Genomic DNA, 14,799 nt, shown 5'->3' with positions numbered 1-14,799 from the left:
ATCTGTGCTTCATTTTCGAACTCTCTGCGGACCCACCGAGAGGAGGATGCTGCACATCTCTCCTCTCCCTCCTCCAGTCTCAGGCATGGCGTGAGTCGATTCAGCCCATTCAGCGTTCACCAGTTCGTCTGATCACTTGCTGCAGGGTTTTCTTGCGCCTTGTTATGTCCAGCTGTAAACCTACGTAGTCACGGTTGAGCAGCGACCGGTTAGTCCAGCTTGCAGAAATACGACCTGTGTGATGAACATTCACAATGGGCACATCGAAAGGTGCTGTCTCAAAGGCTAGTCAGAAGCCCGACTTCTTCGGCTCTATCAACGAGCGAACAGTGGACGATATTTCCCTGGATTTCTTCTACAAACCTCACACAATTACACTGTTAACAGTGTCTATCATTGTGCTGTTGTACTTCGCCTTCACACGGTGAGTTATTTCTTGCCATTTTTCTTCCAGAGGAGCGCAACTAGCGCGTTGCGTCTTTTTAATCGGCGAGAAACGTGATCGCGAATGTGCGCCTTTTGCAGCAACTGTAGGATTTCGCAGATGCTGCCAAAAACGCATCGCTTCGCATCTGGCTCTGTCGTTAAGCGGTTTTGTTCAAGGCAGCAGAGGGCAGCGACTAAAGAAACAGCGCTAACCTGTATGTTCATCAAAAGAACTGGAGAGCAAGCTAGATCATTTTACAGCGCGAGAGCGAATAAAGCGTAGAAAGAAACGGATATATAAAGAAAAAAAAAGATAGTCTAAATGTTGTTTTTGCACGTTTCATAACGCTCATTTTACGGGGCGCACTGCTTATCTAAAACATATTCGAAGGCATCTGCGCGCTGTGCGTCGATCAGTTTCGCATGGAGTATCACTTGGAACATTAGCTACCTTGCTCCTGCACGCACTCGCCGTGCAATTATATCAGCGACTGATAACTGTGATTTGCCTAATATACTCACCTTAAATAGAGCCCAGTGTCCATTCATATGTTAAAAGATAGAGCTAGCAAATAAACAAGTAAACAAATAAATCAAAAAATTTTAAATAAAGAAAGAAACCTCGATATATATATAATCTGAACGGCAACACGAAAATGAGAAACCAGCTTGACATTACCGGCTTTTGCATTCAAACGCTTCAGTCAAGACTACCACAAGCAAATGGTAATTCATTAAAAATGGTTCTGAATTTCTTCAAGAGCAGAACAGTGTGCAGCAATGAGAACATAAGGGAATGTGCATTAGTTTAGCAGGGTAATGTATTCTTCTCGCAAAACATTGCATTTCACCAGTTTAGCAAGTTTTGTTGCAAACATAGCAAATACTGCAACATGCAGTAGGTATGGAAGGGAACCCAGTGACTTGACATAGTTCCATTAAGCTACTGTAGTCATGTGTACCAGAGCAACAGCAAGTAATTCGTAAGCTTGCATGCCCTCACTTTAAACAGGAATGTTGCTTGCCATTCTAGTTGTTTACTGTAATGAAAACAAATAACAGCGCTGTGTCTCCACCGCCCATTTCTTTTCCTATCTGCGTGCAGTGTTTTAGTGATATTAATAATTTGTAGCGACTCAATCGTACTTGCACATGTGAGCTACCTTCACTCCATTCCTCATATACCAGTGATCCATGTGGCAACCAACATTTTGTACCAAAAGCATATCTTCAGCTGTCTGTTTAGCAGCATTCAGTGTCGGTACGTACCAGTTGGTCCTATGGACTGCCTCTTGCAGAACAACCGCTTACCACTGATCTTGTCCTATATCTCCAGTGATTGTATCAGCTATCTTCATTAGATGTGACTGTTCATTCATTCAGGTAAAACTAATTTTCATACAGTTTACTTGCTCATTGACTTCAGTCACTCGCATTGCACTCAAGCATTTCTGGTTTGCTGCACGCATTTATTGTGAGAAGCAGTCTGCTTCCCTCACAAAGTGCAGAGGATGTGACAGTGCCCACTGTGCATGAAGCTTGCCATAATCCATACAACAGCATGGCTGAAAGCTATACATACACCTTGGCTCTGTGCGTATGTTGAGCATGCACCAGTCCGTTTTCCCCGAAGCAGGCGAATGCGTCAAGGAGGGCACTGTTGACCAGTTTCTACAGCACCACATGGGCAATGCGGCAACTGTGCCGGCTTTGTGTTGTGCAAACTTAAGAGGTGCACACTTGTGATGATGCACCTTAAGCAAGCATGACTAAGTTGCCCTTCAGCATAAGCTTATATGCAAAAGAAGTAACATGTTAGAATTGTTTTTTTCTGATGGGTATGTAGGCAGAGCCTACACTGGTCGATGTGCTGTTTTATCATGTGTACAAAGCATATAACCTGAGCACACAAGCTTTTACGTGGAGTACACACTTGTTTTTCACTGTGATAGGATGAGAAGCATGCCATGGGCACTCATTAGGTTAAGTAGATAATGATGTGACTGAAAACATGCAGGACACATTTTTTTCATTAATTGCAATGACACAATGTCAAAATTCAATGCAATTGTTTCAATGCATTTATATACTGAACACTCTAACACTGTATTCGTGCCCATACTACATTATTTTTACATTGAAAACTAAAGTCCTGACACTAGGCTTTCAGATGGCATGCTAATCAACTCCATTATACAGAACTTGGCCTGGGTTCCTTTCCAGTATTGTCTCCTGTGGTTTACCATCCAGACTCTTGGTGGCACCATCAGCCCAATCTCTGGGAGCTGAATTCGAAGCTATCTGCTTGGCATCCAAAAAGGGCTCTCCATCTCTGATGCCAGCCTCCTGTGTGCACTCAGGAGAGACCTCACTGTAGGACAGGCCTTTGCATGTTTTACTGTCTGCAGTGCTGAGTTGTTGATTGGGACAGAGATCAGTGCCGAAAACTGATTTTACTGCGACAGCAGTTAAGTGCTCGAAATTGGGCTTGCCTTCTCCGTTCGTGCCATCCGTCCACTTCATTATGCTGACAACACCTAAAGGCCATTTTTGCTGTTGTCAGGTCACCTCGTCAGCCCTAGCTTCACCATTGCCACAGGGCGAAGAAAAAGAACACTATCCACAACTGGCACCACTCAGATTCCAACCCATGTTACTGGTGCATTTTGGCATTGGCCATGCTATCCACTGGGCTCTGGTGCAACAACAGCGCTGGGCATTTACTGCAAGATTTTGCACTCCACACAGGCTGTGAGAGTGACGGAGCCAGTGCATGTGTTTTGGAGGCCTGAACAAGCATACAGTAGTGGACAAGGATGACATGTGCATCACAGAGAAATTGTTCTTTCCAAGACGGCGGTGTGTTGGCGTGCAATTTCTCGTTGTCATGCTCGTGAAAACAGTGTAGGCGACTCAAAGGAGACGTACATGATGATGATGATCAGCCTTAGACATGGCACACGCCCACAAGAGAGGATACATTGAGATTCAAGTGGTTGGTGGAGAATAACATTGAAAGCATCGATGATGTGAGTGTCGACATTGACGTTGAAGTGATAACGCCACATAGTTTACACATTGGCACACAGAACTTACAACCACCTAGTGTCCTATATAGCAGCACTGCAAATGTATGGGGAAAAAGAAATTGCTCAAATCTTGTAGATGGCACAGCATCATTCTGCTGGTGACATCAGTTGTAGTAGAAGTTGTGGCCTAAGAGTTTATTAATCTCCAGGCAGTGCCATCAGAACTACTATTAGAACCTGAAAAGTATGACACCTTCAACACAACTTCCTCATCCCTGGCAGCATTAAATATATTCAAACAGTAAAATGTTGAACTGCCGTCAACCAAAAAAATTAGCATAAGCCTTTGGCCAAACAACTGTGAACAAAATATTCCTTAAAACTACTAATTTCAACTAAATAAACCTAGTCTACTTAGACATGTGAAGTCTGAGAGTCGCTCTTTTTCTGTCTTTGCACATAGTTTGAATTCAAAACATACATTACTATGCCATAAGGAAAGGACGCTGCAAACACCGCAAAGAAGATAGTCGCAACTTATTTATCTAATTCAGACATCTTTTTCTATAATATCACAAAATTTGTAAATATAATTTAAATATTATATGTCATTTAAACTTCTTCAAATGCTTACTTAAAATTAATACATTCTTATACGACCACAGCCCACCCTCCAATAAACCACCCAATAACTGCTGGCTTCTTCTCCAGTCCCCGGTTGTGGGTGAGCATCATTAATTAAGGAAAAAGCAGGCAAGCAAAATTAAGATGGTGGTCTTCTCACTGAAATAATGCTGCTGTCGCAGTAAATGAGTATAGAGCTGAAGGAATTGCTGAAGTCTGCTGTCTTTCTTGTCCTTATCTTTGTCCTTATTTTTACCCAGGGCAGAATACTTCATTTATTCTATCTAAAGTATGCTCTGCTTATATGATATGTGAGATGTACCAAGAGCTCATTTTTCATTCTTTTCATCAAGTATTTGTTTGATCACACAAGCCTGTGCCGTTTCACATGCTGCGTTAAATTTTTGCTAGTGCCTATAAAACTAACTTATCACCGCTATTCCTGCCAGTGGTATCAGTTTTTCTTACTTCAAACCTACTGGTGGAACCATTTTACTGCTTTGTGGACATTGCTTCTCATAAGGGACAGCTCTGCGCCTGTAGAGGGCATAGTGAATGAATAACAGCACGAGAAGACAAGGATGAGAAGGTGACACACACGTGTGCTGACTTACAACTACTTCTGTTTGTGGAAGTGTACGAAATATATATATAGCATACACATGACTGCATATAGTCATGTGTATGCTACATATTTTGTACACTTCCAAAAGCAAAAGTAGTTGTAAATCAGCACATGTGTGTGTCACCTTCTCGTCCTTGTTTTCTCGTGCTGTTATTCTTTCATTATGAATCAGAACCAGCTAGCCCACCAACAATCCTTACCAATGTATATAGCAACTCTCTTCCTATTCGGACGCCGTAATGCAGTTTTTGGCATACTAGCTTTTTATCCCTCTTGGTGGCGTAGCAAAGAGATGTGAAATTTAGGCGCTTATTCTGTCTTTGTTTTACGTTTCGCAGAGATGATGCAAATCTGGAACAGAATATGTGGAGTGGCATCTGCTGCGTAGCATTTTTCTTCCTCATCATCAGTGTCCTCGCCTTCCCAAATGGTAAGGGTGACCGACAAACTTGGGAGAGCCTTTGGAGCCATCTGAATGGGCACTGTTGCTAATTTGTAAAGTTGTGAGTGGTACATTGGGACCTTGGTCCCTTATACGTGGGCCACATGTGGGTCACGACATTTATTCTTCCTGTGCGGCTGTGCTGGGCTTTCTTGCGAGGTGCAAACATAGAAATCAATGAAGAAGTAAAAAAAAATTCTTGTTGCTTCTTATCTGATGCATCGTGGTGCCATCTCCCTACACTTTCAGGACGTTTTAATGGAGCATAACTCCCTGGTGGCTCACCGGGGGGGGGGGTCACAACGCACCAGTCGCATATCACAAGTGACCCACCAGTGGGTCATGACACACAGGAATCAAGACTTTGAAAAGTGCTGCTGCAGTGAATGTGTTAAGCCACATTTAAATTAAACTCAGCAGAAAATGATTGCATATATATTTTATGAGTAAGCAGAATGCTGTTGATTTATATTTGTATTTGTTTCATGATAAAATGTTTGTTGTCTTAATAACAGATTTCACATGGTCTGTGATCAATTATGTAAAATGGACTCTGCCTCTGCTCCTCATGTAATGACTCAGTTTGCAGCATTTTTCAATGTAATACAAGCATTCTCCTGAAAAATGCATTCTTGATCATTCATGGCGTTCTCTCACTGTCCTTAAAACTGTCTACCTTTTGTGAAGGCTTGTTGCAGTGTGTGCCTTTGTACTTATTGCAGCTATTCTTCATAGCATGGAGGATAAAACAATTGATATAGGTGCATGAGATAACTACTTTGCATGCAAGTTGTGTGTGCTCACTGGCCATTGTGAAAGTTCTCACGTGTTCCACGTGATAAGGATCATGCTTTGTTGAGGTATTATAGAAGGAAATGCTTTGTTTAATGCTATTTTTCTTGGAATCTTGAGCGCCACATTTTATTTTAAGCTTCCAATGCTTGACACCTTATGCAAAACGTCATAGTGATCATGACAGATGGCGCACTCCCTTTGTTGGCACTTAAAAGCTAATTGTTTCAACTTAAACAATGGTTGTTTGAGAATATGGCCTAATGATCATGCATCTGCACTGATCATTGGTTGAGAGCATGAAGTGTGTGCATCAAGGTCTGTGTAAACCAACAGACACATTAATTAAACTACTTCAGCCCTTACCACGTACACAACGTTTTGCTACCTTGATTAAAGCAATAGCTTTCTTTAGCTACTTCCCCTGGTTTTTATGTTTTGCATATGTTGATCTAACTTGTTATTAAAGGGTAACAAGAGTGGGGAGGAGGAAAGTAAATAGTGGAGTGGAAGTTCAGGTGCGGGGGAGAGTACAGGGTGAAGGAAGTGCATGAGTAGATGAGGAGGAGAGTGGGAAGCGCATGATTGGTTAGTGCAGATGATGATTTCACGCACATAGAAGGAAGCAGAGCACCAGGCCACATCCTTTCCACACAAAAAAATGCAGTAGGATAACAGAAAGCTATCAGTGACCTTGCAAATTATTTTTGACAGTTGCTGCTGGAATTTGTTCCACAAGTTTTACTGCTATTCTAGGGGCCCATAATTGTATGTCTGTTAGCATTGTTAAATGCTGGAACAGGGTGCTCTTCCCGCTCTTAGTAAGGAAACCTCCGTGAGCTTCAGGTTTACCTGTTGAGGAGGAGATTACGAGTTTGTAGATTGAAAACTTTTTGCTTAATTTGAATATTTTCTGGGGCTAGGCTTGCAAGAATTTAATTTTGTGTTGTGGTCTGTTTTACTGGCATTCAGTGCACCTTTCAGTACTTCAGCTGTAGGGCATACAAATGATTTTTTTCTGTATTAGTAATTGTTTCTAGGATTCACTGCTTGTGAAGTTAAACTTCATATGCTCATGTACTTTAAAAACGTGTGTGCAATGGAAATTAAAAAATGGCTGTGGCTTAGGTAAGGTTAAGCCCAGGATGCGAAGCATACTAGCCTTTATTTTAGTTGTTGAACCACTGTTTAGCCTGGTGAACTGCTGTTGCTTGGCTATATTTGGTTCGGCTAGACGAAGAAACAACTCATGCATTACTTCTTCGCCTTCAAGAGTGGAACGCGACAGCGTTCCCGTCGACCCGCCAAGGGGTGTAAGACAATGGGCTACAGGGCAGCGACTACGCGCCCCGCATTGGACGCGGTGAGCGTCGAGCAAAGCAGCGTTCGGCGCGGCAACGAAATGTGCGCCTGAGCAAGAGACGCACGCCTTAGAAACAGCGCGTTTCTAAGGCAACACCGCATTCACTAGAGGCGCTTTTGTACCGCTTTGAAGCGTTGTACTCGTGGCTCAGTGGTAGCGTCTCCGTCCCACACTCCGGAGACCCTGGTTCGATTCCCACCCAGCCCGTCTTGCAAGAGTTGAGCCAAAGCCACTTCTCCTCTGTCGTGACGTCACGGTGTCACGTGATTTCATGGTCACCGCCGCGCCTGAGGAGCTGGGTTGAGCCCTCGTAATATGCTTCGCATAAAAGACTAAATGCCCTTGCTTTTGTCTATATTTACAGGTCCCTTCATTCGACCACACCCAGCTTTGTGGAGGATAGTCTTTGGTAAGCCACCTTGATTTTAGCCACCATTCTCATTTTTTGTGAGAGCCACCAAATGTTTGAAGGATGGCCTGACAAGATCAATTGCACTTCAACACTGTTAGCGGTCTTTTTTTCTTTGAGTCGGGTGTGTCATGTGATGCATAGAACTAATAACCAGTCATCTGTTAGAGCAGTAGAAAAAAATTGGTATGGAGGGAAGTGCAGTCGTAGGCAGCAGACAATTAAATGGAGTAATAATATTTGGCAATCTTAACCATGGATGGAGTTGGCTGGCCCAGGAGAGGGGTAAATGGAGACTTGTTAGGATGAGCCTTCTCCCTGTTGTAGAACTAACATAGTCAATGACGATGGCAAGGGTGAAAACTTCATATTTTACGCTTGATCCAGTGTCTATTCTAGCTAAATCACCAGATGTAGCTAGACAGTCACAGCACAGTCAGCAGCAATTTACTTTCCTTTTGTTTATTTCCTTTAATGTAAACTGTGAATTACTACTACTACTACTACTACTACTACTACTACTACTACTACTACTACTACTACTACTACTACTACTACTACTACTACTACTACTACTACATAAAAGAGAAGGGAAAAAAGACAGACAGAGTGTCATTAGAAGGGGGGGAAGTACTAATATGTAATAGTTGTCATTGCAGGAAAAGGGAAAGAGAAAATATTAAGATGGTAGGTCCATTTGTTGTTCAGTGCATCAAGCAAGGCCACAGATGCCAGTAGATGGCCACACTGAAAAGAACAGTGAAGTTGTAACGCTACTCCTAACTTATACTTTTAATTTCTAAGGAAGAGCATTCCTGAAATGGCACCTTACTGCTTCCAGTGTATGCCTTACATGGTGCCATATCATGTTACATTTTTCCTCTGATCTACCTTCTCCTTGTTAGATTTTGTGCTCTATTGTAGTAAACATCAGTGACTGTTTGGGGAGCCTGCGTAACCTTGTAGATTGATGCTATCTTGCAAGGCTAGGCTGCTTTGTAATTAATATGCTGTGTACAAGCCCAGCAGGGTCACAGCGACCTGTGTTGCTTGTAATCTTTCACAGGCCTGAGTGTGCTCTACCTTATGGGCCTCCTGTTCCTGCTTTTCCAAAACTACACTACAATCAAGAATGTCATGTACTGGTTCTACCCAAAGCTGCAGAATTTCTCCATAGACTTGGAGAAGGTGAGACAGCACTGCATATAATAAGCTTTTCCAATTTTGATGTTCAAACATGTCAATGTTTGGTTATCACTTTGTCAGGGAAAGTTGCATTGTGGTTGCCCAGTGCTTGATTGTTGTAGCCAAGCTCATGCAATGCTGAAACATGAATGGTTTCATTTGTTGCACAGCAGCAACCTGCCTGCAGTTCAAGTGTATTTCTTTCAACCTATTGTTTTGGTTATTGCAAACTGGCTTGTATGTTTCAATTTTATGAACGACACCATCGCAGTACAAGCGATTCCAAAGGGGTATTAACAGAAGGTAATGGGACCTAAAAGTCATTTTAATAGAAGCAAACAAGCATGGCCATCTTGTAATAAACAATTAAGTACAACAACAGTGTGAACAAGAAGGGCATACATACATTGTTTAAAGCCGATCTGCAAAAAAAAAAAAGAAATGGAAGGACAGAAGGAAAATAAAAAACGTAGAAAGAAGACTGAACAAAAGAGAAAGCAAGAAATGTACAAGGGACCATTGAAGCAGAACCACAATGCCAATGCCAGTGGTGGAAGCAGTTGCCTTGCTTGGCATTGGGCTACACGTGAGGTTACTGTAACTAATCATAGCGACAAGTTTAACCAACAAGCCATAGAAACATGTTGCAAACCTCAAGCAAAACAGAAGCAAATGTTTTGCTCCAGCAGAACCTTATTATTTATTTTTTGCCTACATCTTGGCTCGCTGGGGCCCACATATCGTATGCATGGTAAGCTGGCTGACAGTTCATTGTTTGAAGGTGGTTAGCATTCTTTGGGAACTTTGTTCAGTTGACCATATGTAGGTTTGTCTGTATCTAACTTCTTTTATGCAAACTTGAGTCACTGGATATGATGTGCCGCTCTTCAGTGAACCTCTCACACCGACTTTGGTCACCATATGCCACTGGGTATGTGCTGCTCTTAAATGGGTAGGGGGGGAGGGAAGGGAGAGGAAGATCCTTTCACATTTCTGTGATGCTGTGTAGAATCGAATTCATGTCATATATGTATATATATTCAGACAATCTTGTCTGAATACATATTCAAGCACGCACCATGTGCAGACTTTGTGGTTCCATTGCTAGATGGCACGGCATGCCCAGTGGAAAGCTCGAAAGAGGAGCCCAGCTGCGTACACACCTCATACATGACGTGTTTCAGCGATATCAATACAGTGTGTAACTACATTGCTTAAATGCTAATTGCATTAAAATCGAAAGTCATCCCGAGATGGCTTCTTGTGTAATTTTTTTTATGTCACCCATTTTCTGTGTTGTGCAAATGTGTCTAGGAGTATGGTGTGAACTGCTCAGACATCACGCTGGAGAAGTTGTGGGCCCATATGGATGTGTTTGCCTTTGGACACTTCTTTGGCTGGGCCATGAAGGCCATACTGGTGCGGCACTATGGCATATGCTGGACAATAAGCGTGACTTGGGAGATCACAGAGGTGAGAGCTATTGGCTGTTTTTCGTGCTGTCTTGCCTACATATTCTTGCTTGTGATTAACACTTAGAAGCGCAGGTCTCTTGTTTAAAGTCCTTCAGCACCAAGTGTTTAAAAAATTGGAATGCACATTACGGTCGAACCTCATAATGATGATGTCATGCCGTACACAAAAGTGCCTTTGTTGTATCGGGGATTTGTTTATAAACATACACATAGATATCGACAGAAAAGATAACCGTGATCAGATCTATGCAACAGAAATGCAACTGGGGTGCCTCCGACAGGCCAGCAAAGGGTCTGTGGATTTTGATGACCCACTGACATCTTGTCATGCCAATACGGAGAGGGAGAACAACACTAAATTGCATACACAAGCGCTGCATCGCTGCAAATACGCGACCATCATCATGTGATCGGTGTTATAGTGCGGGATCGGCACTTTGGCTTGCCAACAGCAGTCCAACCAAGCCGTGCTGCTGGCCAAAATGCTGTACGTTGCTGAGATACGTTTCAAACAAGGAGGGGACTGCATGTGGATCCGTACTCTGCTGCTACTACTGCTAGTTTAGCCTGCACATCTAATCTTGTGCTTGATTGCCGATAAGGTCTATGAGTGCGAATGTATTGGCAGTGAACTTCCCGTGAAGGCTTGTCATCAGCCACTCTGCTGGCTGCACTTGTAAGGCTGCTAGGCCGAACCAGCACTGCTTTGTTGGGAGCCAGCAATCAAAGTAATGATTTCATACCAGTCGATATGGCGGCAACTTTGTTCATGTCTGCATTGTTTGTAGCATCACATTTGCGGTTAATAATGAAAACGCTGTGCTGCATCCAAAAGTTTTGTTGCCATTATACAAAGGTATTAGGGGTTGGTGATGATTTGAAAGAAGCAGCTTTAAACAACATAGCAGAGCACTGTGTCCGTGCTATGTCCTGTGGTTCTTTGACATTCAAAGCTGCTTCTTACATGATCTACCAACTAGCCCAAATGAACACGCTGTTGACTGCTCAAAATTTTTGCTACCAGAATATGTATTTTGAGGCATGTGCAAACGATGATTTGCTTCACTATAACCAAACTGTGTTGGATTTTATATTGTTGATTTCGTTATAATGACAGAATACCCCATTGAAAGGAAATACGAGCAAACAGATTTTATATATACTTCATTATATAAGATAACGTAAGAAGCCAGCAAATGGAGACATCAATTACAGCACAGGGGAAATTACTTTTACTTACTAATTAAATTAAAGAAATGATAAATTAATGGAAATATAAGAAGATAGAAAAACAACTTGCCGCAGGTGGGGAACAAACCCACATCTTCGCATTGCGCGTGCGATGCTCAAAGATGTTCCACATCCACAACCAAGGTTTGTGAGTGGTGGCGCTGGCTAACACTCCCAGGGTTAGTTCTAGTAGTAATACATAAATACCCCAGAAAGTGGATGGAAGAACGGCGCCGCGGTCGCTCAATTGGTTGAGCATCGCACGCATAATGCGAAGATGTGGGATTGTTCCCCACCTGCAGCAAGTTTTCTTTATCCACTTATATTTCCATTAATTTATCATTTCGTTAATTCAATTAGTAAGTAAAAGTAATTTCCCCTGTGCTGTACTTGGTGTCTGTTTGCTGGCTTCCTATGCTATAATTAATAAATATCGCACCCCTCGGTTAACCCCCTTTCTTCTCGTTCATTATATAAGATAGTCATTCGTACACTATACATTACTCTTCCAGTTAAACTGCTTACTCACTTATGCTGAAATTTTCCTAACATATTGCGGTGGGTTTAGTTTAATACAATTTTTGGGCATTGCTTGCCCCTCCCCTGTTTTATCCACAATAAACCTGAACCATGTTTCACAGTAGCCATCATAGATGGCGCCATTGTTTTGTTGCAGTAGAATTGGCATCTTATGACAGGTGTCACTGCGGACAATATACACTTAGAGTTTATTGTGGACAAAACAGTCAAGTAATGCCCGCAAATATAATATTAAATGAAATTCATTGCAAAATGCTACCAATGCAAAATTTTAGCATGAATGAGCCACGTGGCATGCCTATTCATGGAATTCTCAGTATATTAGCGCACTACTATGGGCCACAGTGATCCGACCAAAAAAAAGACAACACGCCTAACACACTGATGGTGCGTGAGCCAAGCAGCTGGTGGTTGGAAGGTCAAAGGCCAGCTGCCCTGTTAAAATATGATTTGTGGACACCAGGCATCGACGTCTGTCTTGTTTTACCTCACCAACAGTATAAAACATCAGTCAGTAATAGCTGTCCATGCTGTCCCACCGACTTGCTCATTAACTTTTCTTCATTTATGTTAGTATTTCCTAGCTGCTGGCATTGTTATTGCTTTATAGGGGCAATTAAGTGTTTTAAATTATTAATGTTTCTTATGGCTGCCGGTGGAATGTCCATATCAGTAGCATTTTAATCAATAAAAATTGTAATGATGCAAAGCCTTGCAAGGTCATTACAAATAGGCCTTATGATGTAAACATTTTGATTTTAAGAGCAGCATCTTAAACATGTCTAGAAAGTTGTGGCACGTGCTTATTGCTTTTGAGCCATTATCATCAAGCAATTGTGGAACTTCAAGGACACTATAATATAGTGCTCATGACAGTGGTTGAATGCTGCCAGCAGGCACTAGCAGTATGAACATTTGGGTAGCTCAGATTTTCAGTAGTTCAGCTTAACAGAAGTGCACTGTGCATGTGTATGGAAAATAACTGAGGCCTTCCCAAACCGTTAAGTGTATCAGAGAATACAAAGGAAGAGTGCTGCAGTTTTTTTCTTATGTGATGGCTTGATCGGTTTGACCCCCAACTTTAGAGAGTGGCATCTAGTTTGGAGCACAAAAATTTCCATTTGCAGAAATTCTGGTGCATGCTAAAAAACCCCAGACATCTGGGAACATTGGACTGTGGGGGTCCTGTAGAACCAACATGTAGCGTTTGGGCACAAAACTTTGGGAACATTTTAAACATTGATTGCATTAATGCTGATTGCCTGTTGCCTTTTTTTTCATGGTCTCGTAATAAGGATGACGGTGACAAACCATTCCTCTTGTTTCTGGCCAACAGATGGCTTTCGCACACCTGCTGCCCAACTTCAAGGAGTGCTGGTGGGATGCCATTGTGCTGGATGTGCTTTTGTGCAATGGTTTGGGCATCTGGTTTGGCATGCGCATCTGTGAGAAGCTTGAAATGCGCACCTACAAATGGGAAAGCATTAAGTGAGTCACTTAACGTGGTGCTTTTGTGCTTTTTGCTCTGCAGCTTGTATAAGCATGTCACGTCGTCATAAAGGGCTTGTGCTGCAACTCTGCTGTGTTGAGGAATTGTGTAATTTATAAGGTGACCAGACCATAGAGCATTTAGTTTTTAATGTTTAGAATGATGCACTTATGAAAGTAAAATTAGCTAGAACCTTTGATTTTACATGTAAGCTGCATTGTATAAGTAAAAAACAACTAGTACACTAGTATTCACTTTCACATTAGCATGTCTATGGGATCATTTTCTGCAAGTGACCTATATTCATACTGGCTAACCTGTGAACTTAAAAATTCATATAAATTTCATGTACAGGACTTGGAGGAAGAAAAAGAATGCATATTTTTTCAGACTTTGCCCTGAGCATGGACGTTTTGTGGAATACATCTGTACTTTATTAACTATGGTTTGCCTTTAGATACAGCAGACAAGCAGCAGTAAAGTTGAAGCTGCAGAAACTGACAAGCAACATGTTGTTTTGTTTTTCAATAACTTTGCTGTTGCCAATTTCGCCTGCTTTAGCAATTATTCTGGATAAGTTTGCTCAAAGCATGTATACCCGTGAGGAAAAGTATACGGATCTAGGATTGCGCGAAAAAACTCATTTAGACCTCTGTCTGGGAATGCAACTTGAAATGAAAGACTGCAGTCCAAACTCAGCATTACGAATTCTCTAGTGCACTCGTCAGTTTCCGTTTATGCATGTTAATTACGAAGAAATTCTGTTTTTTCGGCAATCCTGTGGTGCATATACCTTTTCTCATGGGTGTACCTCTCTGGTATATTGTGCATTGCATTACCACAAGAGGGTGGCCCAAATACCATCTCAATCTCTTTCCTGGAATGCGGTTTTTTTGCAATCATGTGCTGGCCCACCTTGTAACACCTTTAAAACTTTTTCGATAATGGAATTGTTTTAAGGCGGGAGCCTTTCTAGGCTCATGGTGAAGTTTTTGTCGGCAGACTTGACCACCGGAGTGTCCGCTGAAGCGTCATCAAGCCATATGAAGACAGATTAAAGAACGAAAAATGATTGATAGTGAGTTAGTGAGTGATAACGTTATAATAGAGGTTGGCAGAGGTTAATAATGACTACTAATGACTGAAATGACCAGTATGTGTAACGATGGC

The 14,799-nt window shown here is 42.0% G+C and overlaps 1 protein-coding gene across 2 annotated transcripts in view; it reads left to right on the top strand.

The window, feature by feature from the left end:
* Window positions 1–96: 96 nt before the first annotated feature.
* Window positions 97–14,799, top strand: part of LOC139057445 (phosphatidylserine synthase-like) — a 29,856-nt gene continuing 15,153 nt past the window's right edge. The window contains exons 1-7 of one of the 2 annotated variants that reach the window (XM_070535740.1): window positions 97–424; window positions 2,650–2,799; window positions 5,043–5,134; window positions 7,666–7,710; window positions 8,777–8,898; window positions 10,210–10,368; window positions 13,477–13,628. In XM_070535740.1, the coding sequence (XP_070391841.1) occupies window positions 255–424; window positions 2,650–2,799; window positions 5,043–5,134; window positions 7,666–7,710; window positions 8,777–8,898; window positions 10,210–10,368; window positions 13,477–13,628 (890 nt within the window). In that variant the 5' untranslated portion in view covers window positions 97–254. The remainder of the gene's footprint in view (window positions 425–2,649; window positions 2,800–5,042; window positions 5,135–7,665; window positions 7,711–8,776; window positions 8,899–10,209; window positions 10,369–13,476; window positions 13,629–14,799) is intronic. The other variant, XM_070535741.1, reaches the window with a different exon arrangement.

Source organism: Dermacentor albipictus, chromosome 3 (genome assembly GCF_038994185.2).
Source record: "Dermacentor albipictus isolate Rhodes 1998 colony chromosome 3, USDA_Dalb.pri_finalv2, whole genome shotgun sequence".
In the NCBI taxonomy this organism is placed as follows: Eukaryota; Metazoa; Arthropoda; class Arachnida; order Ixodida; family Ixodidae; genus Dermacentor; species Dermacentor albipictus.
This window is presented reverse-complemented; position numbering and strand designations above follow the sequence as displayed.